Here is an 18387-nt window from a genome sequence, read left to right as displayed (position 1 = left end):
CTCACTTGGTTGATGGCCTCATCTTGCCACGTGAATGAATCTACATGACATAAAATTGTCAATAATTAAAATTAGTACACATAACTAGCACAAATTAGTACACATAATTAGCACATCCTAAAGATAGTTCCATGTTGAGCACTCTCCATAGAAGCAATCAAAATTTGCAACACCTGCAATCTTGTGAATGTGTTTATCGCACTGTCAATCTTTTCTTTCTTCTTGAGCATGTTCATGCCCCACAAATAACAGAAGTAACACTGCAAAATTTAACTCTAAACCTGAAAAAAAACCCACCCTCAATTTCACACATTTTTCTAAGCAACTTATGTCTTAGGACCTAGACCCTTTTGGTGTGCATTTCCTTCATCTTGGAGGAGCTTTTCAAGACACATGGAAAACAATTTATGTGTTCTTTCAATCTCTCGTTGACTCAAACATGATGAGTTTGCAAAGCTTGGTTGCCCCGTGGCACTAGGATCAATGCATATGAGAGCCATCCTTTAAGGAAGCAGCAACAAAAAACCTCACGAAATCCCCAACGTACAGCTGTCGATAGAAAGAATCAAAAACTACTGTTCTAAGCCTGACTTAATTCCTTCCATCTTGTTGATTTACAAGGTATTCTGCTCCAAATTACTCCCTACGGACTCACTGCTGACGCGTATTCAATGACACCCCTCTTTAACAATCGTCCTCCTATCACACTAAAGGCATTCACAAGGCCCAAACCTAATGGAAGAACACTTTTCAATCTGCTTGTAACATCAAAGACAACCTGCACATGAAGTGACCTAGACCACAATATATGTCACACCACCAACAAAGCTGCATACATCTGAGTCCATATACACAATACATATGTGTCTTTGAGTTTCCCTCCCTAAAAAGAATACACTTGCCTCCTCAGATAGGAGATGAGTCCGCTCAAAATTTTCAATACTTTTTCAACAGTATAAACATGGATGCAGAGATCGTAAGATTGACAAGCAATATTTGAACTTTGCAGTGTGCGCATAACAGCAAGTCTATGTACTAGTAGTGCAAATTCAGAATTTCCATTAACATTAAAGGCTTAAGATTTATCATAGTCTTGGGCTAGATGGGGCCTGAATAGCTTATATGGAAAGGTACAAAAGCAATGCCAAATCTGCCAAAAATGCACGCACGTAGGACTTCCCACAATGTGCCGGCAGAGTCGGACAGACATAAATGAAAGCAAGCAGTGCTACAGGGATCTCATACAACGAAGGATGGTAACCTTGATTCCAATATTGCAAGGAGCTTACCTTTGTCCAGTTCTGTGATCTCTTTTGCTGAGTAATCCTTACCTCCATCAAGCCTCAAGGCAGCCTCCACAAGCTGGCCCCTGAGCCACTGAGAAAGTAAGAGGCCACAAGGAGCAGCACATTCTTTATACAAAGGAAGATAGGCTATGGTAACCTGCAGCTGTAGAGGAAGTTCTTGAAGGTGAAGAGGTGATGAGCCCCTCTTAATAGCTCTCATTATATTTAAGTGGTGAGCTTCACCAACCATTCTCCCCCGTACAAACGCTTCATCTGACCACTTTTCTTTGAAGAATGATTTCAACTCTGCAGAGATAGTCTCATCCTCCAATCTTGAAATGCTGTCAGCAACTGCATAGGTTGCCTCTGGACTGCCGAGGAAATCGGACTGCAGGAGAAAAGCTATTCCATTTAAAGAGCCAGCACTTCTCTCACCAGCAGCCTTCAAAATATCCAAGCTTAGGGCACGGAGAACATGGAGTGGTATATGCTTCAAAAGGTAGTCAGCCACTTCAATCCTGCTGCTTGAAGCGGCCGCTGTCAGAGCAAGACACAGCTCCATATCCCTGCAGCCTCTCTCGACAAACCATTTAACCACCTGCATACAGCCTCGATCTGCAGCCCGCATTAGAGGACCCAAAAAGGCAACTGCGTTCCCATCATTCACCAGGCATTCCATTGTACCAATCTTGCAGTAATGAGATGCAAATCCCAATGCCAAATCTACATCCACTTCGATCCCATTTCTTTGAGCTATCTGCGCAGTAAGGTACACACATATGAGAAAACTGCAGTAGAAGTTCAACATATTAACCAAGGTTGTCAGAGGTATTCCAATAAAAGCCATTCTATTTTATTTTTCCCAATAGTTATGTTCTCTCCATTTCAACCAGAAAATTTGGCGGGGGGACACGTGTACAAATTTTCCAACAAGAAATAAAAAAGAACAGTAGGCATTCAAGTTTGGAGGCCTGGGAACAGACTATAACTTGAAAAAATCAATTGGGGGGAGTAGAGCTTCCAAAGGGCTCAAGCATGAGTCTGGAGGGCTGCAAAAAAATATACCGTTCCAAAGGGCTAGCACAAGGCAGGCAAGGGAGGGCACCAACAGCTCGAACAGGCAATGAAGTAGCAGCAGTCGAAAAAGAGTTGGCATACACATAATTGGTATTACACAGAGGCTTCAAACAAATCAAAGGTATTCCACAGAGAACGAATGCTCAAACATCCAGTATTATCGACTACAATAATAAGGACCTGCTTTCCATTATATTTTTCTGTAAACTTATATTTCGCAAGCTGCAATGAACCCCTTTCAAATGACTTACACAAAAAATTCCCACATCCCCTTAGCCTCTCATCCTTGGAGTACTAGTACATTAACCTCTTCCCAAAAGACTGCTAACGATGCAAAGATGTGTACTAATGAACAGGTACACTTTACTCCCAAGCTTAAACTTTGCCATGCATATGGCCTGCACTGCATGATAAGAAACCTGCCATGCATATGGCCTGCACTGCATGATAAGAAACCTCACTGACAGATTGAGGTGCACTCATAAATGGATGTCCAAGAATGTATTCGTGTTTTTGTTGAACAGACCACATGCTCTCGTCACTTAATAAAGGGTAGCTCAGCCACGTGCTCTCTGTGTAACTTAATAAAGGGTAGTTCAGCCACAATAATGGCTGAGATTACAAAGAAAAGTTTATGGCTGAGATTACAAAGCAAGTTTGTCAAATCTAGTCCTTAATATCATCCTATGAGTGGCACCTCAGATATCATGATTTTCAAGAAGACAAAAATGAAGTTAAGAGCATGTAATTACTGAAGCTCACAACAATTGGGTATAAAATATTTTCCAAACTTTGCAGGACCTGTCATGTGCACGGATTGGTATCTGACGTGTACTAGGTACACAGAACTAGCTCAGGTTAGCCTGGGGAGGCTTAGAGCTAGGCAGGCTTGATTCTCGAGTTGAGTGGCAAGGGTACGAACTATTTATAGGCCTTCGCTATTTTTGGCGCCGGGGCTCGAGTCTATAAAAGAGGCCCAGGGGGTTCAGTTCTCAGTGTGCAGTTGGGAGTGAGTCTCGTTCCCAGGTGCTAGGTCTGATCCTGGATTGTGTCGCGGACGCGCGCCTGCATCTTAGCGTAGCCCAAGGCCCAGTGGCAGATCCAGGGCTTCACAGCGCCACCTGGTGGTATGGGACACCAGGCTGGTTGGGATCTGATTGGGAGTTCGTGCCAGTAGCTCAGCTCGTGGCTCGGAGGGGACATCTTCTGATTCGGGATCACATCCCGTAGATGTCACGGTTGGGTGGTGAGCAGCCTGCTCAGTTCTGATGTTGTGTGTGGTTGTTTTGCAGATCAGGGGTTTCAGGAGTGCTGGGTCGTGTCAGGACCCTTATTCTTTGGAGTATCCAACTTATAATATAATTGAAACGAGGCTCACTATTCCTGGGAATATCCAGCTTATAGATTGAAAGGACTTTTTTCGTTTCCAAACAAAAATTTGCTACTGACGCCTCTTTTAAGCAGCTCATCCTCAAGTTTGCGCTATCACAAGTACTATTACCTGATAGAGATGCTAAATTTATGAATTCCAGGAAGAAACTGTTCACTATCATGGGAGCTCAGGTCACATCTAGCGCTGCCTACCATCTAGAAACTAAAGGGCAGGAGTGAATGGTTGGAAGAACATTTGAGGCATTTTGGCCAGTCTGTAAACTCACAAATCAGTTTGTGGAAATGGCATCACAAACCAGAAGATGCAACAGCTCCTCCAGTTCCGGGCAGCAACAGCCCATGGACCAGTGGCAGCATCTAGCACTTCAGCATCAGCAGCGGGCATCTAGGGCCAGGATCAACTGGATGAAATAAGTGGGCTTCCTCACAGCAAAAGAGGAGGTTCAGGAGATCGCGGACTGGGCCCACAAGGTCAGACAGCAAGGCCCGGTTGGCATTGACATTTCAGCGGAGCAGCAGGTTGCCCCTATGCTAGAGAGTGTGTGGCGAAAGCTCTTGTATTGGAGCTCCTCCAAACTCTCCCTAGCAGGGCGAGGCCTTATGACCAACTTGGTCCTTTTGGCCACAGCCTGGTTAATAGCCTTGTGCTGGTGTTTTCATAGATGCTGCATGGGACAGATCAGGCGCTTGGTGCGCAACTTCTTGTGGGCAGGATAAGATGGCATGGGCAACACTAGAGCCAAGGTTGCCTCGCAGACAGTGATCCTGTCCTAGACAAAGGGAAGGCATCATCCTAGGCTCGGATCTTTGGAAGCTCTTGCTTCAAAGAGAGCTTCTCAAGAACAGCCCCGCACCAAGAGGTCAGTGGCAGCAGCCTCAACTGTGGATCTTCTTAGAGGTCCCCCCTCACCAAGAGGCACTCGCCTCCAATGAGGAGTCTACACAGAGTTCAACAGTGCCTATCAAGAGGACTCATTCAAGCCAGCCCACGGTGCCGTGAGGAGTTTCAATGCAAGCCCCTTATATGGTACCTCGAGGTTTGGGATCAAGAGGGCCTCATGCTCGGGCAATGGATGCATATTGGCTGGGTGCAGCGCGACAGTGGCCCAACCAATTCTTTCAAGCCTTCAAGTTGTCTTCACGCTGAGACAGAGGCACGGGCAAGAGCCATCTCTCAACTGCATGGGGCAAGCCTTCAGATACACTCACCACCACCCCTTAGTCTTGGGAGGCATGAATTTCATAGCGCCTCAGCTCCCCCGAGCTGCTATGGACAGTTCTCTCGGACAGGGTTGCCCCTGAGAATCTTGTTTCTATACCGAGACCTTTGATCCTTTGGCTCCAAGCAATTTAGGTGGGCTAGGAGGTCTTCTTCAACCAAATCCGAATGGAGACTTGAGATGGATGGGTCCCTAGATCTTGTTGAGAGGAAGACGGTCAAAGAAGTGGGCCAATTGGGCAAGGGCTGGACTATCGACCCAACACCAGTACCTTCAGGTCACGACGGTTGGCGCCTCTGGTTGTGGGAGGGCAAGCCCCTTCGTGAGGTACGACGTGTCACGATCTGTGACATATTCCTTTCTCTATTTCTAGACTTATGGATGGTTTAATGAATGGACACTTGTGGAAGGGTATGCCCTTTCGACGAGACACTTCCTATGAGGCACAACCCTATGCCCTTTCGACGGGACACTTCCTATGAGGCACAACCCTTCACAAGAGACATTCTATTGAAGAGACACTTCTATTGTAATGTACCCTCTCATCAAGGGTCACACCTTTCACAAGGGGTACACACCTCTTCATGCACATACACTTTGGAGTACACACCTTTTCATGTGTGACTCTTCACTCTCTATATAAGAGAGGCCCAATTGTATGGATGACACACTACAGCTACACTACAGACACTCAAGCAATTCCTTGTTCTTTGCTATTTCAGTCTCCTTTCTGTTCCTTAGCACATTTCTAAATATAGTAAATCTAGGATTTCTTATAGTGGTATCAGAGCAAATTTCGCTCCTGCCCGTAGGAAATGCCCTCCACCTTCTAGCGCCTTTCTGATACATCTCTTTCCGCTAGAAGGATATCCGTGCACATTGTGCATGGAAGAGATGGAGAGAATGAGCGTAAAAATTTTTAGCGCCAACCTTGCCTAAAGTCATCAATGGCCTCTCCATCTCCCACACATCACGAGTTGATGTGAATGGACACGACAAAAATCATGTCTTTTCATGTGCTTGGGCTGTCCCAAAACCAAGGGACGCACCTTTTCCACCATCGGACACACCTTTTGATGAAGAGTCTTGACTCCTCACCCAAGGGACACACCCCATCGTGGCAAAAAGGACACACCTATTCATGTGGGGACACCCCTTTTACAAACAGGGACACACCCCTTCATGAAAAGGTGCACCTATTCCAAGGGTCACACCCCTTCGAATAGGCACACCTTTTGGAACCAAGCACCTTATATAAAAGGGTACCTAGAGGGGTTAAAAAGTAAAACCCAGCCCCAAACCTTAGGTCTACCCTAGATTACCCAAGGGTCAAATAAACCCACCCTTTAAATTTTTTGGGCAACCACCCAATGTAGGCAGCCCAACCGAAAAGACAAAAGGGACGATCCATTTCAACGCCCATACAGTTTTTCGTCAAACAGGTTTGCCTACCTGCGCAGCCCCTGCCCTCGCCATTTCGCTGCCCTGCTCCCCTCGCCATATGCAGCCCCTAGCCTCGCCAGTTTTCGGCCCTGGTTCCCTGCCAGCCTGCAGCGCTAGATCAGCGTCAGCCTGCCATATCTGCCGCAAATCAGCCTTGGAAGCTGCAGCCTGGTTTCGCCAGCCTCCATCGTGATCCAGCCTGCAGCCTTTGACGCCTTTCGCCATTGACAGCCTGCCCTCCCCCCTTGTTGCGCCACCTTACCTGCCAGATCAGCAGCGGTTCAGCCTTCCTATCGCGATGAAGACAGCCTGTTAAATGCACCCTGTTCCTGTTTTCCAATCCGGACCAGCCAGGCCCAGATCTACTCCTTGCAACCCACTGCAACATGGACCTCCGGACAGAAATCTGCAAGCCTTCTACGCAACAAATTGGCAGATTAAATCATTGCCAGGTGGATTCTTTCCATTCTACTTCTAAGGATTCTCTTGTCATTATCAAATTACAGCAAATGAAAGACGCTCCCTTAAAGCAGGTAATTCACCCGGCATTTCAAGGACACCTCAGGCATCATCTACCACACAATATCGTGTTCAAATTGCACAACCAGCCCATTTCGGAGCTTTGGCATCGTGGGTCTTCTGTGTCACGTGCCCTCCTAGTGATTTGGACCACATCCTATACCTTCTGTGTGAGGCACCTCAATTACATTACTTCCTCAGCACCCTCCAGGTTGTGTTCCACGAGACACGAAGGTACCCAGAACCCGATATTCCTCACGAGTTCGCTGTCCATCTTTGAAGAGAATTTTACCCCTCACCTTCGGCATCTCCAGGGTACTCTCCACCTCCTTCAGCTCCCAGATATCCTCCCATACAGGTTGTACCTTCCCCAAGACAGTTTTACACTCTGAAGGCACTCCTTCTCCTGAATATCCTCCACTCCCGACAGCAACTCCTTATCCCTTCTCAGATCCATGGACTCTGCAACCTACTCCTATACTCTCACGAGCAGTAACACCCATTTCGGCATCACTAGTGTTACCTCAGACAGGACCTCCTTCACCAGATTTCCATGGGTGGTTCCATCCTGCCTCGCCTGCCCCTCCAACATGAGCAACCTCAGGGAGCAGCCCGAATCTTCTTCCAGGAATGGTACAAACTAGAGCGCAGGTTTGTGCTTTTCTCACAGGGACGTCAGATATGTCGCAATGCTCGCGTGCAACCTCTTCAGAGATCAAAGACTCAAGTCCAAAAAAGACCCCTGAAGTCAACATACAAGGCGAAACACTACTGCAACTTCAAATTTCCCAGCTTGAGAACAGCATCTCCGACTTGGTCCAAAAAGTCCAACTCCTCCAAGATTCTCGCAGTACCACACATACAGAGGATGACGTGACATCACCAGACGACTATCCGGATTCATTCCCACCTGAGGTAGAAAATACTGAACTCCGTGCTCTCTACTGTTTACTCCAAGCTTCCAAAACTAAAAGACTTGACATTAAACTTCCGAAAGCCTACACTGGTCAACGAAATCGCCAAACAGTTGGCCAATGGCTCGCAAAATTGCGCATGTACTTTGATATTGTTGACCTCACTGAAGGCAAAAAGATCGCCTTGGCAGCCTCCCTCCTTAAGGATACAGCTTTCCTATGGTGGCAAAGACGCTTAAAGGACAGCAAAAGTGTGTTAACATGGGAACTTTTTGAACACGTGCTCCGTAAGCAGTTCATACCTGCCAATGCGGACTTCCAAGCACGATCAAAACTCCGACAGTTGGAGCAAACAGGCTCCCTCAGTTCACCACATTGGTGCTGGAGATTGATGGTTTAACTGAGGATGATCGCCTTCATGCTTTCATCTCAGGCCTAAATCCCTCGTTACGCATTGATGTCCTTAAAGCTAACATCACCATCACGGCTGGCGCTATTGCTTATGCAGAGCGCATTACAGATTTCCAAAACACAGGGAAGCAGAGTGCTAATTGCACACAGAACTCTACTATGGCCAAAGGTACTCGTCCTTAAGATAACCCCAGGTTTAGAAAAAACTCGAGTAATCAAGGTCAGCGACAGTCTCAAGAGCCCCCGAAGTCTCAAAAATCGTATGCTGGATTCCAACAGAAGCACTCCTCCAAGGATCGCGCCTCTTCTTCTACACAAAGTCATTACCGACATCCCCAACATAAAGGTGCGGCCACTAACAAGAAGAACAACTCCAGCACAAAAGGACTTTGTACCATCTGCACAGGCGACCATAGATGGTTCGATTGTCCCAAGCGACCAAAGAAAAATTCCAATATGGAACCTAGCACTTCCCATACAGAAGATGCTACCCCAGCACAAGACAAGGAAGGCAAAGCTGTTCGAATGGCGAATACCATCCACCGGAGCCTTGCCAGCAACCCCAAACCTTCCCTGGCCACTCAAGTACTTTGTGTTCAAGGATCGATTCGTGGAACAACGGTCACTATCCTCATCGACAGTGGCTGCTCTCATAACTTCCTAGCTAGTTCTATGGTCGACAAACTTCGGTTGACCACCAGTCCTAGTCTCATGGACTATCAGATTGAACTCGCAAATGGAACTACCTTCTTGTGCAACACCAGGATCAAAAACTTGCTTTTCGCATCCAACATTATATGGACAAGTTGAACTTCGACATCATGCCCCTTTCTCGGTACGATGTCATGCTTGGACAACAGTGGCTCTACGACTATGATCCATCAATCAGTTTTCGCAGCCATACTATCCAGTTTGTCCACCGATTTAAGGGACTGTCCTTCAACCCCAGTTGCCTCTGCCCTACAAGTAAAGAAGTGGGTTCGTAAACGTCAAGTAAAGACTTCACTTCTGTTGGTTACGGCAGTAGAGGAGACACCAACAAAGGATCCTCCTGAATACCTCAACCAACCTTTTTTCCAGCCCTACCTAGATATTTTTCCACATGAATTGCCAAAGCAGTTACCACCTCGACGACCAATGGATCACCCAATCGAACTTATTCCCCGCAGTAATCCATCGTCGAAACCTCCGTATCGGGTTTCTTACACTCAAAATGAAGAAATCCAAAGATAGGTGACCGAACTACTCGACAAAGGTCACATTCAACCCAGTCGCAGCCCTTTCGGATCTCCTGTACTACTTGTGGAAAAAAAGAATAAGTCAATGCGCCTCTACATCGACTACCGAGCCCTCAACAAGCTCACTATCAAAAACAAGTATCCATTGCCTCGCATCGATGACCTCTTCGATCAACTTCTACACGCAACACAATTCTCAAAGATTGATCTTCGTTCAGGTTATCATCAAATTCGCATACGAGAAGGCGATGAGTACAAGACAGCTTTTCGAACAAAGTATGGACACTATGAATGTTTGGTCATGCCTTTTGGGTTAAACAATGCCCCGGCCACATTCATGACACTCATGAACGACATCTTCAGGCCTTTCCTTGATAAGTTCGTCATCGTTTACCTCGATGACATCCTTGTTTTCAGCAGATCCCTACATGAGCACAAACAACATCTTCACCAAGTTTTTGAAGTTCTCCGCGCAAATTCTCTCTACATCAACATTCAGAAGAGTGAGTTCTTCAAGACCCAACTCGAATATTTGGAACATGTTATTTCAGCTCAAGGCATCTCTGTGGATCCCAAGAAGGTCGAGGTAATCCGAAACTGGCCTACTCATAAGACTGTTCATGATGTCCGCTCTTTTCTCGGATTGGCAAACTTCTACCATACAAAGGTCTATCAATTTTCCGAAATCGCAGCTCCTATGTCCGAATTATTAAAAAGCACAACAGTTTTTCAGTGGCTTCCCGAAACCGAGTATAGTTTCCAACAACTCAAGCAAGCACTCACTACCACACTAGTTATGGCTATTGCTGACCCAAACCTTCCATTTGAGGTCATGATCGACGCTTCCGACATCGCTACAGGAGTAGTCTTGATGCAAGAAGGCAGAGTTATTACTTTTGACAGCCATAAATATTCTAATATCCAAACCCGATACCCGGTTTATGATAAGAAGTTTCTTGCCGTTGTACATGCTTATCGCTCTTGGAAACATTATCTCATGGGAGCCGACTCTGTAGTCAAGACAGACCATCACTCTCTAAAGTATATCTTTACTCAGCCAGTCATGAACGCTCGACAAGCACGCTGGATTGAGTTTCTGGCCAACTTTCACATGACGATTGAGTACATTCCAGGACTACGCAATGTAGTTGCAGATGCTCTCAGCAGGTTAACTCTAGCATCAGCTATGGTAATCTCTACATTATCTGTAAATGTTCCGAATTCATTCAAAGGAAAGTATTTCAATGATAAAGACTTCGGCACAACAATACAAGTTCTTTCAAAAGATCAACCTTCGACTTCCGAATAGAAGATTTTCTCATCCTATTCTTATACGGACGACCTTATGTATTATCAAGATCGCGTCTGTGTACCACATGACAAGGATGTTCGACGTCTTTTGTTAAAAGAGCATCATGTAGTTCCTTACGCTGCCCATCCAGGCATCAACAAGACTTATAGGTTACTCAATGCAACATACTACTGGCCTCAGATGAAAAGCGACGTCATCAAAATGGTTACATCTTGCTTATCTTGTCAACAAATGAAAGCAAGCCGACGACTCCCAGCAGGACTTCTTCAGCCTCTTCCAGTTCCAACTGAAAAGTGGGAAAGTATTTCCATGGATTTCATTACAACACTACCACGATCCTCCCGAGGTAACACTCAGATTATGGTAATTGTTGATCGATTGTCCAAAATGGCACACTTTGTTGCTTGCAAAAGCAGTGCACAGGCTCCGGACATCGCCAAACTCTTCATACAACACATCTTCTGACACCATGGATTGCCCAAGAACATCATATCCGATAGAGATCCTAAGTTTACCAGTCACTTTTGGATTTCACTGTTTGAATCTTTGGGAACAACTCTACTGTTCAGTTCAGCCTACCACCCCAAATCAGATGGCCAAACTAAAAGAGTCAACCAAGTTCTGGAAGAAATGCTTCGACATTATATTCAGTCACGCCTAGCAGCTTGGGAAGAGTATCTACCACTCCTTGAGTTTGCTTGTAACAACTCTTTCCATAGTGAAATCAGCATGACTCCATTCCAAGCAGCTTATGGACACACTCCGATTGTACCAATGAATTTTGTACTTCAACATCGAGTGGCCCTAGCTGATCAACTGGTTCAAGAAATGCAAGACATTCTACTCCAAGTCAGGGATCATATGCGAAAAGCGCAAGAGCCGTATCAACGGTCTGCCAACAAACATAGGCGTCACTTGGAATTTGACACGGGTGACATGGTGCTATTATTTGTAGCCCCACATCGCTATAAGACGGTTAAGTCTGTGTTTCCTAAGTTGCGACCTTTCTGGATCGTCAAGAAAAATTCACCTTTAAGTTACAAATTGGAATTACCACCATCATGGGGTAAAATCCACTTGACATTTCATATTTCTTGGCTAAAGACGTACATTCTAGGTGATGAAGCAGTTCCTCCTACAGGTGATTATGTCCCAGAAATCGAAGACGATTATGTTCTCCTTATTCCTGAACGTATTCTGGACCATCGACAGCGAGAGACTTGACATCGACTTATCACAGAATTCCTTGTTCTTTGGCGAGATCTGGACGACTCCGACGCTACTTGGCAATCTGATGAAGACTTACAGCAGTACCTTGACATTTTACAGCAGTATTTTCAAAATTTACCATGATATTTTCTACATCAGTTCATTATCTCCACCAGGGTCTTCTTTTGAGTGGGAGGGGATGTCACGATCTGTGACGTATTCCTTTCTCTATTTCTAGACTTATGGATGGTTTGATGAATGGACACTTGTGGAAGGGTATGCCCTTTCGACGGGACACTTCCTATGAGGCACAACCCTATGCCCTTTCGACGGGACACTTCCTATGAGGCACAACCCTTCACAAGAGACATTCTATTGAAGAGACACTTCTATTGTAATGTACCCTCTCATCAAGGGTCACACCTTTCACAAGGGGTACACACCTCTTCATGCACATACACTTTGGAGTACAAACCTTTTCATGTGTGACTCTTCACTCTCTAATAAGAGAGGCCCAATTGTATGGATGACACACTACAGACACTCAAGCAATACAATTATTCCTTGTTCTCTGCTATTTCAGTCTCCTTTCTCTTCCTTAGCACATTCCTAAATATAGTAAATCTAGAATTTCTTACACGACAGGATCTGGGCAAGTGGTTTTGGTCATCCAAAATAGGACACTTGGAGAGAGAGGTGGAGATGCCCTTCTTCGTATACGTGACACACATTGATCATCGCCTTTAGCTAGAGGCGGCGCCGCGGCAGCCATAACTCCTTAGAGAGACATTGGATCGAGCAACAAGTGCCCCAAGATGTTATCTCCAAATTTTGGTCACGTTTGTGGGAGGTGCCACTGATGCGCAGATAGGGATCTCGAGACAATATCATACTATCTAAGGAGCTGCCCCGCAGCATGAAGGATCTCGCCGGGGGGCCCTCTGTATAGTGACTACGACACACAAAGGGACTTCACCTAGAGTATGGGGAGCTTGGTGACGGAGGGGGTTAGACCTTATGGTCACACCAGCTTAGAAGATCGAGGTACAGATGCGACCCCTCCTTCCCGACCAAGTCATCTTTCTTCGACACTATTTGGGAGACAATGTCCAACATCCTGCCTGGACCATCTTGGTCGCCTATTGCAGCTTGGTGATGGGAGACTGCCAGACCCCCCCAGCAGCCACCCTCCTTGCAATTTGACAAGACATTATCTACATCTTGTGCGCCATATGGGAGCACGGGAGGGCGGAATCTCGGACAACCACTGACAGGCAAGCGTTCTTTCCAAGGCTTGTCTTGCTGGTGTCCTCTATTTATTCACAAAGTGAGGTATTCACCACCTTAGTTGTTGACCCCTATATCAGAGACTCCCTAAGCAGTGAGCTGGGTTGTCTGAAAACAGGCTGGTTGTCAGCCAATGTTTTCTTTCCTTAGTTTTCTCCCATGAACAGCGCCACATGGATTGCTGATTTGTATGGTTGGTTCTTTTCTCTGGACAAAAAGAAAGTGACTTCCTCCCAAACTTGCATCCTCACCATCTGAAATGGACTCAATGACGTGTTGAGGCCCTACCTTCTCCATTAGCTCACTCCACAGGTCTATCATTCTTTCTCAATCTGGAATGAATACAAGAAGCGCAACTTGCCTCTACAATATGCGAGAATGCCCTTGACCACGAGCAAAACTCCATCCATCCACCATCACAGATATACCATATCTGTGCCGCTCCTCTCTTATACGAGCCACAGCCCGCTCTATGTTCTTCTCCCCATCGGAAAACCCTGGTTCTCAGAGCCTTACATGAGGGTAGTGTTGTCCATAACCAAAAAAGTGAGGATTGTTAACTTAGTCAAAGCAATGTCACCACTATGAAAAAATTATCCCTACCAAGGCTCCATGTGGTTACAAAGAGAGCATGTGTCTTACTTGCTCCAAGAATGCTACAAGATACAGAAACCCAACTACACAAATGGAATACTTAATAGATCCTCGAAAACTCGATGTCCCCTGCAGCCTACACAAGATGAAGCATGCAAGAGTTGTGTAATTTGAAGCAACATGAAAGGGCAGTCTTGAAGTCACTTCATGCAATTGGAATCAGATGCACACATACCAAAGATGGGCCAAGGTCCATGACAAATTGCAGGCTCTGACCTCGATGACAAGCTGCCTGACCCTTGAGGCCTTGCCTTGGTCATCAATGATAGGGGGCTTTTAATAGCTACCTTAGATAGCTAGTGTAGATAACTATAGCTACCTTAGATACCTTTTGTTTGGTTTGGGGGGGGGGGGGGGGGGGGGGGGCGCCAAGCAACACTTATCTACTCATCAGCACCCAAGCAGCAGCTGCCGTCTAGCAGACTCACTCTAATACACTTGAGTTTCTTAAAGAGCTGCTGACAAATACCTGGAGTAATGATTGCTGCCCCAGACAGTGAGCGTAAAGACTTCTTATGACATCTACATATCATAATTAGCATTAGCAAGAGAAAGTCCATTTATTGAACCCACCTAAGCAGATCTTGAGCCAATCAAAGTGATCAAGTGTTTATGCAAAGGTTTAGACTGCATTCAAAAAAGCACGTAGCTAAACAACATCATGCAGCGTAGAGTTGTATGTTGAATTCCAGAATCTTGTGGACAATGACAAAATGAAAAGGTGCGAGCACAGAAGAGGGCATGTGTTAAGAGCTGCACCCCTGTTGAAAGTTGTACCCATAAAAGTTATTCCTGCTCTAGCAACGCAGACTATATACAGTCATGCCTCTAAAATGTCTCTTGAATGGAAACTGAAGAGAAGCGTCCGATCTGATGAGACACCAACCATCACAACAGGTTGGAGGATACCTCCTCAAGAATGACAATATCAAGGGCCATACTTTGTTGCATACCCCACAACCATTCAACAACGTCTCTTCTTTGTGTGCTTTTCTCAAGGAACTTTTGACCATAGAAAACTTTACTGCCATGCAAAACTATGCATTGATGTGAACCCAGCAAAAGGAACTCACAGTACATGCAGACCATGTAGAAAGGCAACTGTTCTTGAATAGCCCCTTGGGCAATTGTGAAAGGGTGCTCAGAAACAGCATTGGAAAATAAATTAGAATTGGAAGAACAGTGGTGGATGTCAGGCACACAGAGCAAACAGAGAGAGCAGTGACTCAGATCAGCAAGGGGACATCCAATGAGAGGAAACCATTACTTTGCAACTGTCTAGTCTTGAATTCCTTTCCCATTATCTTATATTATGAGACAACACGGACACAGCACTGCAGCATCAGTCCGATTTTGTGTTTCTAGCCAGGCCATGGTCACTCAAGTTCTACAGTAGCATAAATATCTTAAAACGGCAGTATGACGGCAGACTTATCAACAGAATTGAGCAATAAGCAAACGATCAATGCATTGTGGAAATCACGAAAGTTCAGTGTCAATGACTTCACTTCTTGCTTGACTATGACAAACATGAAATGTTAAGGTCTGTGTCCATGTTATTATAAGAATGACTTCAACTTCTTTCTTCAATTGGACTCTCAGATTCAAAATGTTCATAAACCTTACTGTCTAGATGCTCTTCTGCAATCAGGCTTATGATTACCTGCAACAAAATTCGAACCAGTTCAGTACTGCCAAATCTTGCTGCCTCCAAGAAACACTGGTTCACATTGTCAGCACCGCCCTCAACAAGCATTCCTAACAGCCCTTGCATTGCGCTTGCAGCAATACCAGAGGCCCATCCACAGTCAATGGCAGTTGAAAAGAGTGTCAGCGGAAAACATGCTGCATCAAATGCCTCTGTGTAATCCCTTCCTGTAAGCCGATTTCCTGCCAGCTCAAGAAACCTCTTGAATGCCTTGAGCTGGAGTTGTGATTCTATTGATGAATTATAAGCTACTATTTCTTCTCCTCCCTGACCTCGCCTCCGTGCTCGTGAATGTGAGCCGATGCATTTCAAAGCCCACTCAGTGAACCTCTGTACCTTGGCAGCTGCCTCCGCCTTCAACATTTCATCCCCACTGCACTCTTGGAGTCTCTCACGCAGTCTGCAACGAGACAACATGATAGTCAGGATACAGTACACAATGCTCCTCTGGCTAATAAGGTTTTTTGTCTGAGACCACCGTCATATTATTGTTCCTCTTGGATCAGGATCTCAGAAAACCCACTTTAGACTAATTCCACCCCTCAAACTCATAATGCGAATCGAGCTTTATCGACAGATTCGCAGGAACTCGTATGCTAAAACGACTCAACGTTACACAATCTTCCAACACAATTCTGATTCCCAACTTTCGAGCTGTAATCGACAGAATTCATATGCCAAACGGACAATCTAAAGCAAAACTCCCCGTACTATTAAATCCAGACACTTGCGATTATGAATTGAAGACAACCCTGCAGCGTCCTAATACACGAAGTTCTTACAATTTCCTCATCGCCTTCCCCAACAAGAGCTTACCTTTGAGCCATCACGGTTACCGTGTCCGCAAGACTCATCGTTCGACTTCGGCAAGCTGATACACACGATGCGAGAAATGAAGTTCGAAGCGCCGCCCGTGTGAAATCTTGTGCTCCCGCTTCTATGAGCCTTTCGATCAATCTGGTCGCCCCACAAAGTTCGTCGTGGGTACTGAGAAACCACACGGAATCAAGAGCAATGCACAATCCGTCATTCAGCCTTTGCATATCCGCCAAGGGAATCAAGCTGTCTGCAAGATTCCAGTCGTGTGCACCCACGGCAAGCTGAAAGGACCGGCCAATTTCGACCTTATCCCGCCTATGCTCATGGCGTTTGACACCCAGTCTTTCCCTAAACCTGCTCTTTCCCCTGCCTTGAGCTGCATCCCGCTCTCCGATCCGGTCATCCCTACCTTCTTCTCCTCGTGTGGTCGGACAGGGATCAGGAGCACACCACACCTCGGATATGCAGTTTGATTCCGTTACTTGAGGCCCAGAACGGCAGTCGTCCATGTTACCGTAATCAGCGTCCACCCCATCTTCTACTACTTCCGCGAAAGTCTCATCCGGGCATTCAGGCTTGGATCCCACACTGAAGCTCGTGGTACACTCTGAATGAGGATAAGGAACCATGTCCTCGACGGGGCCATGGGCGCCGAGCTCACACTCAAAAGTGTTCCGCACCATTTCGACAGGCTCGTCTTCGTCCATGGGCACACTGTCCTCCATCCGTGCTATGCAAATGGGCAGGGGAGGGCTAAAGCATGACACAAACAATCGGAGGAGCTAAAGAGATGGAGGGGCGAGGGCGAAAGCAAGGAAGAATCCGAGAAGCTAAGAGGAATGGAAAGGAAGGAGAGGGGCCTGCAGAAAAGGGTTTGAGGTGATTGGGGAGGATAAAAGTAAGGGAGAAAGGCCGGCAGAAGAGGAGCTAGGTACAGGGAAGGAGGCAAGTCGAGGAAGAAGAAGAAGAACAAGAAGAAAAAGAAGAAGGTAGAGAGGAGAAGAGGCAAATTCGAGAGGGGAAGAAGCAGATGGGGTGGGTGGTGGCCTCACAAGAGGTAAAACAGGGGAGGCTGTGGGGGGATGATGGTGTGTGTGTGTGTGTGTGTGTGTGTGTGTGTGTGAGAGTGTGTGAGAGAGAGAGAGATCTACTAAAAAGTGTGTCTCTATCTAGTATTTGCCTTCCTTCTTGGCAAATTTGTGTCTTTTTTTTTTTTTGGGTGGAGTTCGGGGGGAGAGTGTCTAGAGTAACCACAAAAAGTGTGTGTTTGTAAGATTCAATCTCGAGCTACCTATTTCAGCTCGTGTGTGTGTTTGTGTATGTGTGTGTGTGTGTGTGTTTTTGTGTGTTGGAGAAGATCCACATTTCATCAATCACTCCAATCTTGCATTTCTTTGATGGTGTGTGTCTTTGTGTGTTTGTGTGTGTGTGTGTGTGTGTGTGTGTGTGTTATCTTGCATCCCTTGCTAGCAAATGTGTGTGCGCGTCTCCAATCTTGCATCCATTGCCTTTATGTGTGTGTGTGTAAGAGTCATTTCATAAAAAGTGTGTGTGTAAGAGTCACATCGCAACTTGCATTTCTTTCTTGCAAATGTGTGTTTGTGTGCATGCATGCACGCGCCTGTGTGTATGGGTGTGTACGTGTGTGTGAGTGCTAGGAGAAAGCTTTTTTCCTAACCAATCAAAAAAAGGCACTCTCAAAGCACATTTTGCACTAAATTTATCAAAATTTTAGACCGATATTCTAAAGACAATGAGAAAATTGATCTGGTTTTTCACAATTTCAACTTGTGCAAAATACACTAAAGGATAGTTTTTTCTAGCACTATGGTGTGTATACAAGAGTCACATTTCAAGCACTCAAATCTTGTATTTCTTTTGAGCACACCCGATCATTC

At 45.8% G+C, this 18387-nt stretch overlaps 1 protein-coding gene across 1 annotated transcript; it reads right to left on the bottom strand.

Annotated features, from left to right (window-relative positions):
- Positions 1–683: 683 nt before the first annotated feature.
- Positions 684–17645, bottom strand: LOC147905798 (ankyrin repeat protein SKIP35-like). Its single transcript, XM_087374669.1, has 3 exons — positions 16487–17645; positions 15626–16070; positions 684–2043 (listed from the first exon to the last, which is right to left on the bottom strand). Exons 1-3 carry the CDS (start codon positions 17212–17214, stop codon positions 1240–1242), a joined length of 1977 nt encoding a protein of 658 aa, XP_087230795.1. The 5' UTR covers positions 17215–17645; the 3' UTR covers positions 684–1239.
- Positions 17646–18387: the final 742 nt, after the last annotated feature.

The sequence above is a fragment of the Dipteris shenzhenensis genome, chromosome 1, assembly GCF_047967505.1.
Source record: "Dipteris shenzhenensis isolate YYH24624 ecotype China chromosome 1, Dip_SZ_1.0, whole genome shotgun sequence".
NCBI lineage: Eukaryota > Viridiplantae > Streptophyta > Polypodiopsida > Gleicheniales > Dipteridaceae > Dipteris > Dipteris shenzhenensis.
Note: the sequence above shows the minus strand (reverse complement) of the source record. Positions and strands in the feature narration are given on the sequence as shown.

Bases quoted from the DNA above. Each gene is read 5' to 3' on its own strand.
- LOC147905798 (XM_087374669.1), bottom strand. From the start codon at position 17,214: ATGGAGGACAGTGTGCCCATGGACGAAGACGAGCCTGTCGAAATGGTG. The intron at 16,071-16,486 runs GTAAGCTCTTGT...GTCTCGTTGCAG, and splicing joins GTAACCGTGATGGCTCAAAG to ACTGCGTGAGAGACTCCAAG. The intron at 2,044-15,625 runs GTAATCATAAGC...CTTACTGCGCAG, and splicing joins TGGTTCGAATTTTGTTGCAG to ATAGCTCAAAGAAATGGGAT.